We start from the raw sequence: 15,000 nt of genomic DNA, 5'->3' as shown, positions 1-15,000 counted from the left end.
GCTGCGAGACTCTGCGAGGCGGCTATCTGTCGCTCTTTGACCGCACGGATAGTGCACAAGGTGCTCCGCAATAATCATAAATTTCGACGTCCACCGTCGCAACGAAAGGGTGATTACAGTGGAAGTGCCCTCGGTGGTCGGTGTTGCCGGAAGTCGGAATCGAAATGACCCCTAATTTGACCCCCCGGGAGAGGTGTTGTTCTTCTGCCGTGGAGGTGGTAGTGGAGAAGTGTTATCGCGAGCAAAAGGTGTACGTCACGCAACAAATATTTCTCTAATTATACTTCGTTGAACCGCATTCGGAACACTCTCCCGAAAGGGGAAAACAACTGGTTCGTGGCTCTTCGTGGTCACCAGAGTCACCACCCGCTCGATTGGCAGTAAAAGTTTTATCGTTTTCCCATTTTCCAAAACCACCACCACCCCCGTGTCCACTTCCGGTCATTATGGTTGTCGACGACTACCGACTACCGGCGTTTCCGACTTTTCTATCGGGGCTTTTCCAGTTTCCTGTTCCAGTTCTCCGGTTCGCGACAAACGCGTGCGGTCGAAACAAATGGTTGGAAATCATACATCGTTCGGATGCGATTGCATAACAATCATCGAGCAAATGGTGCGCTGGTACTGGGCTGTTCCGTCGGGTGATTAAGCATTTTGTTTTATTGCTTGCATATGTACCACCTATCGGCACAATTGTGGCCACACTTGGCCCCGCAGTCGACAACATAGTGGTGCCTTCCTTGCGCACCGGTTCCTGAAAATGAGTTCAAGATAATTGGAAAAGAAGCAAGAGGATTGTGTTACACTAACCAGGACACTAGCAATCGCTTGAACCTCTTAATAAGATGCCATTCAATTTTCCAATTCCAATTCTTGATATCGATTATTGCAGTAACGAGCTTCACTCGAGCTCTCTTTTGCAGCACTCGCGAGCTGCTAGTGGTCGCTAATGTAGACACCATAATTGGCCTCTCCTCCCTCCCGTCCCTTTCGTAACTTCATTTGGCTCTAGTTGATTGACAATTGATGCTCAATTCCAACACCCAGATCCCGCTAGAACCGTCTGTCGATATCGTCTTCATCGCTACTTTCGATGCATTTCCAATGAAGTGAGTCGATTGCAGAACGAAAATGCAATTGCATTCGATAATGTGCGCCGCTCATAGGGCGGTGGCGGCGAGACCTTTATACGACCTTTCGCGTGTTGCGCGTGTTGCAACCGACCAGAACCGAGTGGTCCGTGGCAACTAAATGGTTTCAATTTTAACTTCTCTTGGCTTTTGGGAAAAGGGCACTCTAGTGAACTGCCATTTATCGGCTCTGCTATCATTGGCCATAGCATAAAGTGCGTCTATAAAGTGCGCATCCAGCACACATAGTGCTGAAGGCAGATTCTTCGGAATAGATAGGAATGAACTCTCGATGTTGAACGCAGCTTTAAATCAAAAACCACTGCCCTTGCTCTGGCTCTCCACCAGATAGCCAAGGACATCGTCCGGGGCTCTCTAACAATGTCTTATTTTCCGCTCAAGTTGCTGCCACTCACCGTAAACCGGAAACCGGGCAGGCCAGGAAAACAACAATCACAAAATATCCGGGGCCACCGAGGCGTCACAACACACGCCCCAAGCGCCGGTCAGTGTCTTTCCATTCCGACCTCAAGCATGATACGGCGGAAATGGGTGGTCCCTCTCTATGTTTTTGTGGAAAATGGAAACTGCTGACACATACACAACCGGTGCGTTTGTGTTAAACATGCGTAGACCTCTTTTCCTTCCCGGTTTTGTTTGTGCGGGTTCGTTGGGAAAAGATGATGATTCAGGAGGCGATTCTAAGCCATAAACGAACACCATAAATCCCTCGATGCGTATCCGTCGAGCTTGCTGTGAAATGATTTAACTCTCACAGCAACCCGGTGACCTGCCCCGGTGATGTGAAGCAACACAACAACTCAACATTCCCTCGTTGGTGCTTCTGCTTCTCGCCAGAATGCCACAGAACACCCCAATGCTATGCCTGCATGCCTGAACCGACTTTATTTCTCTGTTCGGTCTGGATCTCCACGACTTCAAAGACACGTGCCCAGCCCACATTCCTGGCGTTAATTAGCGTGTGAGTAAACATAAAGTCACCTACCGCTGTGTGCTGCTGCTGCTGTGTAAACAGGGCTCTAATCGCCCGCCAAAGGCACACGCCTCGAAGGGGAACGTGGAATACCGAGCATTCCAGAGCAACCCAGCACGCAGCACGCCGTCTTAAAGCCGAGATTAATTGTGTTTACACGTGTGTTCTCGCTGTCGCAGCCCTGAGAAGAGATTAGATTAATAACGGGACGAAAATCAAGCTTTTGGCCGCGCGTACTTAAGGTGGAATTGGGGAATGCCATCAAATTGCCGCGTTGCGACAGTTGCAAGAGGCGCCAGGGCGGACTGCTTCCGGAAAACCAATCGGCTACCAACAATTAAATGCTTCGCAATTTAAAGCACATTCCACCGCTGTTGCTGTTGGGAATCATCGCTAGGCGCAAGAATTGGTAATTGAATTTCTGCATTGGTGATGGGCTTCTGATCGTTACAAATCATGCTACCGGGAACTCTTCGGTCTGGTGTTGTTCCTTCATCATCCGCGTGGTATTGTCCAGATGCCAATTGCATTCCATGTTCCTCCATCCCGTGGCAGCTTACTCATCCCCCCGCCAGGGAGCCGTAATCAAACATAATGTATCTTCAATTCATCAATTCCTGTGCTCCAATCGTTGGCGAATGTAAAATCCGACATTTTTGCTCACAGCGAACATGTGTTTTCCCTTCGTTTCGCGTTTCTTCGTTCGTCGTTTTTTCGCTTCATCGGGATCGAGCATAAAAATAATGTTTAATTTTGTTGCAAATCTCCCTCCCCACCTTTTCCCTGCGTACGCAGCACCGGACAGTACCAATGGGCCATGTGAGTATCGTGCATCTGTTTCTCTTTCTCCCATTTCTCACTGTGTTTGTTTGTTTGCTTGTGTGTATTTTTGATGTTGTTGTTTTGTCTGTGTGTTCTCTGTACTCACCATTTCACTTTGCGTTGAATAATTAAAAATCACATTCAGCATCCACGCACAGAGAGTGCAGATATGTTGTTCGCCTTTCGCATTAACTACGCCGCGTTCCCACATCACAATGTAATCCATCGCACGCGAATCCATCCTATCGGTGGCGATCATCCTCCACACCAGCACAGCACAAAATGTGCGGGAAAAATGTATCTTTTACTTTTCCTCTGTTGCACTCCATTCATTCTTGTTAATATATCGTACAAGTGTTGCAGCAATTGCAGCGCGTGGCTTGTGTGTGCCGGTGCATTGATCAGAGTATCATTTCAAAAGGCGAAAAGCGGCTCTCTACTGGAATGTTTAACCAGCTCCTGCACTGCACTGTTAGCTAGAACCACTCATCATCACATAAAACCACCACACATCGAGCACACATCGAGTGAAGAGTAGGCGAGATTTGCAGTTTGCAAAATGAAGCAAGAGGCGGATCGTCCTTGTTTCAACACCGAACCACCGAAAGGATATCGATCAGATATCGCCGGAAGAATGACTTATTCCCTTTGCTCGATACGTTTGGTCGCCGAACAATGGACGGCATGGACACATACACTAACAGGCACACACATTTGATTGACTTTGTTCCATCCACGCGAATATTTGCGTTGTTCGCGTGCTCCTTTTTATTCCTTTCATCGAGCTCCACGCTCACGATCGCGGATTATTTAATCAAATGGTTCCATTTTGTCTCTTCATTTTTTTGGGTGAGTGCAATGTTGGAAACGAAAAGGTTTTTTTTCCCACCCCAAAAACCCATTTCCACGAGAACACGAGGACAATATGTGCCAATGCACCACGAACCCGCACGAATGGTGTTTTGTTTTTGGTGGAAATGTTATTAATACCACAAAACCCGTGGTGGTTGCCTATTGTGTTGTTATAATCTCGTATCATCGTGCATTCCTCACTCACTATTTTCATTCCCTGCACTCAATACATCGCACAGGAAATCGCAGTCTGTACTTTATTGTAAAAACACGGCGAAAAATCGAACTCTGCCGAGGTGAAAATCAAAATCCATTTTCACCGCTGCACTTCAACTAACGGTGTTAGCGAGAGAGAGAGAGTGAGAGAATGAGGAAGGATGGAAAATTGCATAAATTATTTGCTTCCCATTATTATGGGCACCACCATCGTGGTCATTGTGTGCTGTGATCCTGGACGATCCACCGGACCGGGGAGATCGCGTGAGAGACAATTTCATTGTTTTGTGTCGCGGTGTTCGCACATGTTTGCAGTCGTTTTTTTTTCTCCTGGCCCAGGTTCAGATCGAAGGCCCTGAGACCCCTCGTTACTTTTCATTCATTTCGGTCATCCTTTTTGCTGTTTGGACCGCCGCCCCTCCCGGCCGGTGACTACCTTTTTTGTGTTACTGTGACTCCGAGTACGAGGCTGCGTGTGCGCGGCATTGTTTTTTTCCGTAAAAATATCGCTCGCTTCCACACTTGAATCTGCCCAACATCAAGAGCGACAGCGACACGCACACGACACGAATAAGCCTCGATGAAGTGTTGAAATATTCAAACAACACACTCCAACGCCACCGCTCATCCGTCCTCTCCAGTGCCACGTGGCGCGCAAACAGACGCATTCTGCGACACCCAACCGGCACCTAGTCCAAAAAGTGGTTACGCGACATGTTATTGGTGCTTTTGTTTTCCCCTGGAACAAGAATTCCGGGGCAGATCGGGAACAGAGCAATGCGTGTTTTAGAGGCCTTTTGTGCTCCCGAATATCAAAGCCCACCGGACGGATCCAGGCAATCCGTTGAAATCCGGAGCCCCGCGTATCGTTAATCCATATTTTTATTGGCATCGGAGTTGCGCGAGCCAGCCACGAGGTACACGAAACATCGAGACACCACGGCGAGGACGGGCGAGGACAGAATCGATCGAACTCGGGGATGGACTAATAGGATTCAGAACTTTCCGGACAGGATCGAAGGGCAAATCGAAACGGCCCCGGAGAACGGGGGGCCGGGGGACCTACAAGCGTTGGGCGTACTGGGCCGAAAAGCTTTATTAAATCATCGCCATCGGCTGTGTAGAGCTGGCCGGCGTAGCCGTTGCCTGGTGGTCTGGTGTGGATTGTGAAGGAATTAACTTTCCCATCCAACTCGTTCGCTGGCTGTTCATTCTTGTTATCGACACTTCTCCGTCCCACCGAAATCACGATCACGGTCCATTGCTTGCGTGCGTGCACGGATGAGGTTGTCTATGCGCCCGTATGACACTTTATTGTTACTAAGCCTCACAGCTTCGCACAGTGTTCGTGCCTGTTCGTTCTAAGCCAGCGTTCAATGTTACCCGTTTGTCCTATCGGTGAATAGTGCCTCTGTTCTAGGCCAGTGGATTCATAAATATTCATTTGAAACATCCGGATCCGGAGTCCCTTTTTTCCGGTGTTTTTATTGCAACCGGATAGTCTAAATATCCGATTTTCATTTCTACTCGCGCGCGCGCACGTTCAATTATCGTCGAAAAACATCCTTTCCCGTCATCGATTTCCACTTAATTGACAAATACATTACACAGTAATGGACGTTTTGAGGGCGCCTCCATCGTGAGTGTTCCTTTATTCCTTGGATGGAGCATACAAACAAAAAACTACTATTTAAACACAAAACATAGCACCACACTTGTCCATACGACACGGAAAACGATGCGAGAGGAAATGGGAAAACACGCTTTGAGAGAATAAAAACCAAATTTGTGGAATCAAAAGATCGGAATGCACTTGTTTTTCGCTGTCATCGTCATCATCGTGGTTCGTTTAGCATTCTCGCGCACTTTTGGGAGAGGGATGGTAACGATGATGGCCGGATTCATTGCATGCTATCATAGTGCCTAGTAAAGGGAAAGCGATTCGAGCGATGACAGCGCAATAGAATCAATGGAAACAACTCTCGCCAGGAAATCGATTTCCTTTGATGCACGTTTGAAAAGCGATCAAAGGATGCGATGGATTTCGATATGAGGCTTCGTGAGTTGAGTTTAAAATTGCGCGTAGAAGCCAGCATTTATTTCTAGTATTTGTTTTGATTTTAACAAAATCAGTAGGCTAAATTTAATTTAATATTAAATTTTAGCAGAATTGTTGCTTAGCATAGCTTGTCGTTTCATTAATCAACTGATTAATCCCCACGTATTCAAGTGACATACTCAAAGCAACCTGTGTGTCCTAACCACTTGCGTGCCACTAATTATCGTCGACCATCGAAGTGAGCACATGCTCGCACATGCGAGCAATAATGAGTTTTCCACGATTCTCACTACCCTTTAACAACCACCATAACAGACCGTATGTCACCGTATTCCGAGCTGCGAATGTGTGCGAAACCGATTTGTGATTTTAGAGCGACCAACCCTAATAGCAACCCTCTCCATCTCTCTTTGAACATACAAAGCGACCACAATGTAGCGACACTAGTGCACGTCCACGAAATCACGTCCATCCTGTGCAGCCGATCAAACTTCCAATCATCAGCAAATGAGCTAACGCGAAAACCACCAAATGATGGTGTGCGGTTCACAATCCGCAAACACACACGGTTTGCCAATAAACTTTTGCGTTGAAAACGGTCACAGATAGATACGGAGACACAGCATACTAGGATCAGCGGCACATCGTATTCACGTTTTGTGGTTTCGCACAGAGCATCATGGGACTGCATCGATAATCGAACTGAGCACATACAGACGGACAAACCGATAGACAAATTAGCAAGCAACAGTTTTATGTCCCTGTGTGGGGAGTCGAATGGCGGTTATTTTATGTGGCCAACACTCGAGACTCCTAGGGGTTCACTTTATTCTATTCGACGTTATTGTATTCAATTATCGAGAGTACCACTAGAATGCTAGTGTATGTTGCACATTGATTGCATTGCACAATTTGAGAGAGACCGGAGTTCGATCAAACCACATTAGCGCTCCAAATGTGCTCATTTGCATGCAACCGCACTCTTCGCTCCGCTGGCCAAAATGTGTTTATTGTTTTATTTTAATATTCATTTTTTCGCCATTTTTCGGGCCCCAGTATGGTGGTCTGCAGCTGCGCTCACGTGCCCGCCGCATTTCATATCCGGTTTAATCTCTTCTTCCATGTGTTCCCTTACTCAATTTTCGTTTTACCGCGCTTCCCTTTGCCAAGGTTTTTTTTAATGCCTGAAACGATCGCACCTTTCGCAGCCAGCTGCTGCTGCTACTGTGATGACGCCGTCGCCACCGGCGGTGTTCGGTTTTCAATTTATTAATTCAGTTTTATCTCTTAATTTGATGGCACTCAATTCAGCTCTCGCTCGGCACTCGAGCACTTTGAAGCGATGGGTCCGGGTTGGATCATTTTATCGCCACGCCACGCCATTTTGCGTATGCATGAACCACACATCTCGGACACATTTAACGCACCTTTCGTTCTCACAAACGCACCGTACACCTTCGTGGATCATGATTATTGGCAAAGTACAATTTATGCATTACCACCCATAAATCCCCTCCTCATCGCTCCTTACTGGCATTGAAGGCATTTAAATTTTCCATCCAACTCAGGCCAGTCACGCACACACCAGTACACTCACTCACGCATGCATGCAGCCAGCAGTAGTAGGCTATCATAAAAAGATGTTTCCCTTTATATGTGTTTTTTTTGGTTGTTTGCTTGTGAACGTGGCAGGCATGCGGGCAGGCATGAAAATGAAATGACGCTCGCACTTGATGGATGACTGATGACGTTGGGCAAGCGCGTGCTTGTCTGCATGGCATTGCAAATGAAGCAGAATGCCCCGTTCGTTCGCACTCATCACCTTTTCCGCTGCTTAATATTTAATGATTTTTCTTTCTTCTTTTCTTCCTCCTTTTTCGCATTTTTTTTATACGACAAATACAGGCGCCATCTACGTCGTGGACGAGCTGGACTACGAGCGGCGTCAGAGTTATGAACTGTTAATTCGCGCCACCGACAGCGTCTCGGGCGTATCGGCCGAGGTGCCGGTTTCGGTGCTAGTGCAGGACGTGAACGATTGTCCACCGGAGATCGAGCAGGACAGCTACAACATTACCGTGTCCGAGCGAGCACCGTTCGGTACCGCCATTTTGAAGGTACAGGCGAAGGATAACGATACTGGTAAGTTCAGTCGACAGCTCGGTCCAGCAAAGGAATGTGTCCAACACACATACACGCATACACTTGTGTCCTGCACCACTTCGTTAGTCATTCTTCGGCCATTTTTTGCGCAACACTATTAGGTCACGGGATGATGTTTCCTTCCTTCGATAGTGGACCAGCTCCGGCCAGACGGTTTAATGATTTCACTCCGCTATCACAGCGCACATCACGATGATGATGATGATGTGAAGAGGACTGGTGACCGAGAATCCTTCAGCACTCCTTCCCTTGATTGGCCAATCGCTGTACACACAAGCGATACGCCATCGACGACGACGCTGATTGACAGTTTTGCTTCGTTCAGGTCGTTAGCAACCGGCAGTAGGCCACAGCTCGGCCTTCTCGGGTGGCCCTCGTACGGTTATTAACTTCAATTACACCATTTCTCTTCGGCTGTCCACTGGTTGGATTTACTTCGTTAGTTCGTTTTTTTTTTAATTGGATAGGTTTCATGGTTCATTAGACGGATGGATGAAGTACACTTTCCGTGGCTCTTCACTCCATATTCTGAACCACGGGACGTACAGAAATTAATCCATTTTAAGAGAAGGGAGATGCCATATTCACATGCGATACCATTAGCAATTGCTCCCCTTTATTGGATAAGATTTTTCAAACGAAATAACAGTAGATGCCTTCGTTTTGTCGGCTCGTTTTGTAACATTAATCAAGGCGAGTATGTAAGCGCGATAATGTAAAGTGATGAACGCGTTTGCATGGGATTACTGGTTACTGGTGAAATCTATGTCAACTACATGAATACGCCGCTGAGAATAAACGTGAGTCAAGTGCAGACGGTCGGCGCGAAACCGACCGACAGTCCGACTTCTTTTATCACCGGTAATCATCATTACCGGTTTGAAGGGCCCGACCATCAGTACCTGCCACTCATCCAAGGCCCCGTGCCAACCATTAGAATCACAAGACAAACCGCAGCGAAATGCTTTTGGAATCGTCCCGGCCGGAGTCGTCGCAGCGGCCAAGTACATCACTCTCGACCACGCACACCATTACCGCTGAGCTGAGTGTGTGCTCGACGAGCGAGACGAGCTCGGTAGAAGAAGAAGAAGATGCTCCACATGGCGGTGGTTCTTACTGCATCGCACCGGAGGCGATCCTTTAAAGCCACTGCTGGGAGGAATCTGCAGAAGCGTCTGGAGTGTCTTTCGACGCTCTAATGATGGTGATGATGGGGCGCGAGGACACACAGCTCCGAGCGAACACGTTGTTGTGGAAGGAATGTGGTCCTGAAGTGTGAAGCCACCGAGTCCATTCTTGTCCCTAACCATCGCCACCGTCACCGGTGTCGTCTCTATCGTTTTAATTAAGCACGTTACACACATACACACTCGAGGACGGTTACAAATTACGACAACGATGCGTACATGTTGTTCTGCTCCGAGAAATGCTCGCTTGCTATGCGCCTGCCTACTACGTTTCGCACCATGACTACCAAACCAGGACATGTGTGCTGTGTTGAATGTCACTTTCATCTTTCTCTTCTTCTTTTTTCCCGACATTCTCTTCCGTACCGTGTAGGTATTAACCAGGTAATTAACTACGCGCTGCAGACGGACTCAAAGAACACGTCCGAGCACTTCCACATGGACCCGAACGACGGTGTCATCTACCTGAAGAAGTCACTGGACCACGAAACGCTCAGCCATCATCACTTCACCGTCGTGGCGTCGGACAAGGGTGTCCCGAGTCTCAGCTCGACCGCGCACGTTTGGGTTTCCGGTAAGTTGCTGGTCCTTATCCTTTCGCCACTAAGGAGTCACTTCACTTGAAAACATAACGTTCTCACTCTCTCTCTCTTTGTCTCTCTTCCCGGGAACCAGTGATGGACATGAACGATAATCCACCCAAGTTCGAGCAACCGTCGTACTCGTGCGTCCTATCGGAGCACGCATCCCGCGGCCAGTTCGTCACCGTAGTGTCCGCGTCCGATCCCGACTACATCGATCACGATCGGCTGGTGTACACGATAGCGCAGGGCAATGAGCAGCAGACGTACGGAATCGATCCGGTGACCGGCATCATCACGCTCGTCAACATGCAGAACTTTGCCGAACCGCGCCACGTCTCGGTACTGAACGTGTCCGTGACCGACGGTGTGTACACGAGTTTCACGCGCGTCAAAATCACCATCCTGCCGGCTAACCTGCACCATCCCGAGTTCGAGCACCAAAGCTACGATGCGAAGGTGAACGAAAATCAGCTCGCCGGCCGTCTCGTCACAACGGTAAGTGCGCGGGTCATAAAAACGCATAGAGGCGCGACCAACGTGTTCCCCTTTGATGCGTATGAAGAGGGCAGAGAGCGGGCGGAGGTCTTTAATTTATGTTGAAAGCCGTCGCGGTGCAAATTAGCACAACAAAGCCAATGGTTGCTGTGTTGACTGTGTGCGAACTCTCTCTCGCTCTGTCACTACACTGACAGCTCATCATCAGTTCGGTGGTGGTGTGCAATCTAAGCAATCATCGTGCAGGATATTATTAAAGGTCGCAACCTCAGCAGCGGCGATAGAGGCGCCATGCTATCAGTCGCTTTTTCTCTCTCTCTCTCCCTCTGTGTCTCTCCCGGTGGTGTGTGCATGATAAGGATAATCAAATGTTGGCAATTGCCGTGAACAGCTAGTTTCGGTGCGCTCTTTTCTTCTCGGTTTCACAGTCACAGTTGCGCTTCAGTTGCTTTCGAAGCAAAAAGCTCGTCTCTCGAACTCGAAAGAAGAGAACGACCAGCCCTGGAATCACATCCAAGCCACTAATAAATGAAGGCAAGCATTTCATGGTTCGGTAAAAACCACCTTGGACCACCTTGGCCTCACCAACTGCATGGCAGTGTGCCCGAAAAGCAGGTGTCCACGTCCCTTGGGGCGCTGGCAACCGACAACCAGTTCAGATTCAGCGTTCTATTTACCACCCTACATTAGTCCCGGAATGGGGAGCCAAGGTATAGTAGGAATGCAAATTGGATGCAATTAAACAACACTCCTTCTTCACTCCCTTCTTCTGCTCGTCGTTTCGTTCGCATTTGCATCGTCTGCACGAAACACCTTGGGCCAAGTAGCCCCTGAAGCCCCTTGTATGCGCCCGCCTAGTGTGGTGCATGTCGAGAAAAATGCTGATTTATGGAAAGTGTTGGAAAATGCCCCATTTTCTTGCACTCCCGCCGCTCGGCAAGAAATGGAGACGCCTCGCTTTCGAACAAAATTCCCCTAAATGTATGCAATCAAAATGTTGCTGTGGAACAGGATACGGGGACCGAACCTTCACTTCCCACTCTACAACAAGGCCAATGATGGAGACCAGTGGCACCTTTGCCCCCCCGTCGTAACCACACATACACACCGGTGGAGGTCACTTCCGGTGTGCCCGAAGGGGAGCATTCGTTTCGAAATTCCATTTCCTGCAGCCGTGCCTATTCGATTCCTGGTTCGAGGAGCAGAAAAACCTCATTAGTAAGGAGTGGGCAAACGGGTGAAACCACCAACAACGGAAACAGAGGTGGAATGTTGATAAAAGAAATCACCGAAAAGCCAAAAAAGGTGGGGGGCCGCGCGTTCGACCGCGAACTGTAAAGTCAAGCTGGCACACACGAAACTGAGTCCCCTTCCAAGGTATTCGCGTTCGAGATTTCCGGTCCGAGATAAGCGAAACCGAAGAGGGAGACCACATGACCCGGAAACAATTCACCGACTGACGGGGAAGCCATTGTGGCTAGAAATTGTTTCTTTCTCTGACTGGCATGGCCCTCTGTCACCACAAACACCCGCGGTGTGACGCGGTGACACAACGCGCATTGTGCGCTGCTAGAGGTGGTCCACCTTCGGGGAAAAAACCTCCGGGAAATGCACCAACCGCCAGGACACTGCGGTCACTTTACGTTACTTTCACGTCACGTGTTTGTGTTCCGGTGCTTTTTTTTGCGGTTTTCCTGCTCTGGCGAGTACGTGCTGGAGCTAGAGGTTATCCGGAGGTGGTCACGGTCGTTGGTACGCGATCGATACGCGGGCGTGGAAAATGTGTGAAAAACACATTTTTCATCAAAACACTGTCAGCATCGTTAATCGAGTTTCACCTCTCTTCTCTTTCCTCTCTTCCATCTCTCTCTCTCTGCACGGATGCATCTCCTGCGAAGGTCAAGGCAACGGATAAGGACTTTGGTGAGTACGGGCGCGTCGCGTACTCCATCATCTCGGACAACATGCAGGAGCACTTTGCGATCGACAAGGAGCGGGGCGAGCTGGTGACGAAGAAGAAGCTGGACCGGGAGGCACGGGCAGCGTACGAGGTACCGATAATGGCGGTCGATGCCGGCGGTAAGGCGGGCTTCTGTACCGTGCGCATCCGGATCGGCGACGAGAACGACAATCAGCCGGTGTTCCAGTATCGCGAGTACAAGACGCTGATCCAGGGCAACCTTACCGTCAATACGACCTTCTACCGGGTGCGAGCCCTCGATGCGGACGAGAACCAGAACGCGGTGGTAAAGTACTCCATCTTCGACTCGCAAAACAGCGGCATCCGGGAGCTGTTCGGGGTGGACGAGAACACGGGTGGGCTGTACCTGCAGAAGAGTGCCGTTCAGATGGGTAAGTGGGCGGGAACGGAGCGGAGTCGTATGGTTATTACCATTTTGTCACGCGTCCTCTCACGAGCGCAAGATGCGGTTCTTCTTATCGTCTTGCCAGGTTTGTGGCCATGTTTTATGGCGGACGAAGTGAAGGATTATTGGAAATTGAAGTGAAGCGAGCGCGCGCGTGTTTATTCGAAACATTTCGTTGTCCCTTGTTGGCTTGTTCGAATGGAAAAAGGTCATAGGCATTAGCTTTCGTGCTGAAAATGTAGTTGGATGAAACTTGAAGTAGTTGAAGAATGTGTATCTTCCTGGAGAACTATTTACGTTTTCGATATCCAGGTTGATAATGGAATTTAAATTACACTTTGCGACCGATAAAACTCCCAGATATTCAAGTAGCGCCAACTCACTTTGGGTTTCTTGCCCGGGGGGTTTTCTTCGCCATTCCACAGAGAACCAGCTGTTCCAGTTCTTTATCCGTGCACACGACGGTGGCTCACCGTCGCTCTACTCCGACGTACCGATCGATATCTACGTCATGAGTTCGGCCGAAAATCCACCACTGTTTGAGAAGAAAGAGCGCAACCTCTTCCTATCCGAGAGTTCCCTCCCCGGTACGGTCATTACACGGTTACGCCTCTCGGGCAATGCAACGGCCCGCTATCGCATTCTAACGGACGAACTAGAGGAGCCCCAGTTCTCAATCAACGATGCTGGTCAGTTACGGCTGGCGAAAACGCTGGACCGTGAGACACGCGATGCTCATCTGATCGCTATTCTCGCGGAAACAGACTCGAGCCCTCCATTGACCGCCGTCACGGAGATTGTGCTGCACGTACAGGATGAGAACGATAACACACCGATCTTCGAAAGCAACCCATACTCGTTCACGTTGGCCGAAAACATCGAAAAGAACAAACCAATCATGAAGGTGTTGGCCCGAGATGCGGACAGTGGCCCGAATGGTGACATTCGGTACGCCCTGTCCCCCGACGTCGGTGACATTGTTAACATCTTTGATGTGGATGCACACACCGGCTGGATCTCGACGCTGGTACCGTTGGATAAGGAGAAGCGTGAAGACTACAAGTTCCAGGTACTGGCGACGGATAACGGAGAACCAAAGCATACAACCCGGACGACCGTAATCATTCGATTGAAGGATTACAACGATTGTCCACCCGTGTTCCGAGAGACGCACTACAAAGCGACCGTGAACGAGGACGCACTACCGGGCACCGTAGTGCTCCAGATCTCAACGACCGATCGTGATGTGGATCTGAAAACTCCCGTCGAGTACTACATCATCTCGGGTGATGCACTATCCCAGTTCCAGATCAAGAGTACGGGCGAAGTGTTCGTAGTGAAGGCACTCGATCGCGAAAGTATCAGCGAGTACGAGCTGAAGGTGATCGTGACGGATGGGAAGTTTACGGCGACGGCCAACATCTCCATCACGGTGCTGGATGCGAACGATAATCCACCGTACTGCCTCAAGTACCGCTACCGGGAGCAGCTGAGTGAAGGAGCCCGCCCAGGGACGTTCGTGGTGCAAGTGCTCGCCAACGATATGGATGAACCGGCCAACAGCAGGTTACGCTTCTATCTTACCGGGAACGGTGCGGAAGATTTCAATCTTGACAAAGACTCGGGTCAACTGAAGACATCCCGACGGCTTGACCGGGAATCGCAGGCACGCTACAGTCTGATGGCGCACGTACAGGATCGTGATCATCCCGGGTGGGAGTGTTCTTCGCAGATCGAACTAACGCTCACCGATCTGAACGATAATCCGCCGGACTTTTCGATGAACCCGTACAGTGTGACACTGCCGGAGGATGCGGAAGTGGGTACGCTGGTGACGAAGATCCATGCAACCGATGCCGATATTGGGATCAATCGGAAGATCAAGTATTCGTTCCTCGATTCGTACCGCGATCATTTCCGCATTGCACCGGAATCGGGTATCGTGACGTTGGCGAAACCACTCGATCGGGAACTGAAGGCTGTTTATAATCTCTCCGTCAGTGCAACGGATCTCGGTAATCCACCACTCTCTAATGCGGCCACACTCATCATCAACGTGCAGGATATTAACGACAATCCACCAGAGTTTACGTCGAAGCACTACTTTGCGTCGGTACCGGAGATTAATTCGA

At 49.3% G+C, this 15,000-nt stretch overlaps 1 protein-coding gene across 1 annotated transcript in view; it reads left to right on the top strand.

The window, feature by feature from the left end:
* Window positions 1-15,000, top strand: part of LOC126578251 (fat-like cadherin-related tumor suppressor homolog) — a 197,866-nt gene that overhangs the window by 175,200 nt on the left and 7,666 nt on the right. Inside the window, 5 exon segments of the mRNA XM_050240621.1 lie at window positions 7,979-8,215; window positions 9,797-9,997; window positions 10,099-10,502; window positions 12,401-12,854; window positions 13,294-15,000. The exon segment at window positions 13,294-15,000 is cut by the window's right edge and continues 4,002 nt beyond it. Of these exon segments, the coding sequence (XP_050096578.1) occupies window positions 7,979-8,215; window positions 9,797-9,997; window positions 10,099-10,502; window positions 12,401-12,854; window positions 13,294-15,000 (3,003 nt within the window).

The sequence above is a fragment of the Anopheles aquasalis genome, chromosome 3, assembly GCF_943734665.1.
Source record: "Anopheles aquasalis chromosome 3, idAnoAquaMG_Q_19, whole genome shotgun sequence".
Lineage (NCBI taxonomy): Eukaryota > Metazoa > Arthropoda > Insecta > Diptera > Culicidae > Anopheles > Anopheles aquasalis.
This window is presented reverse-complemented; position numbering and strand designations above follow the sequence as displayed.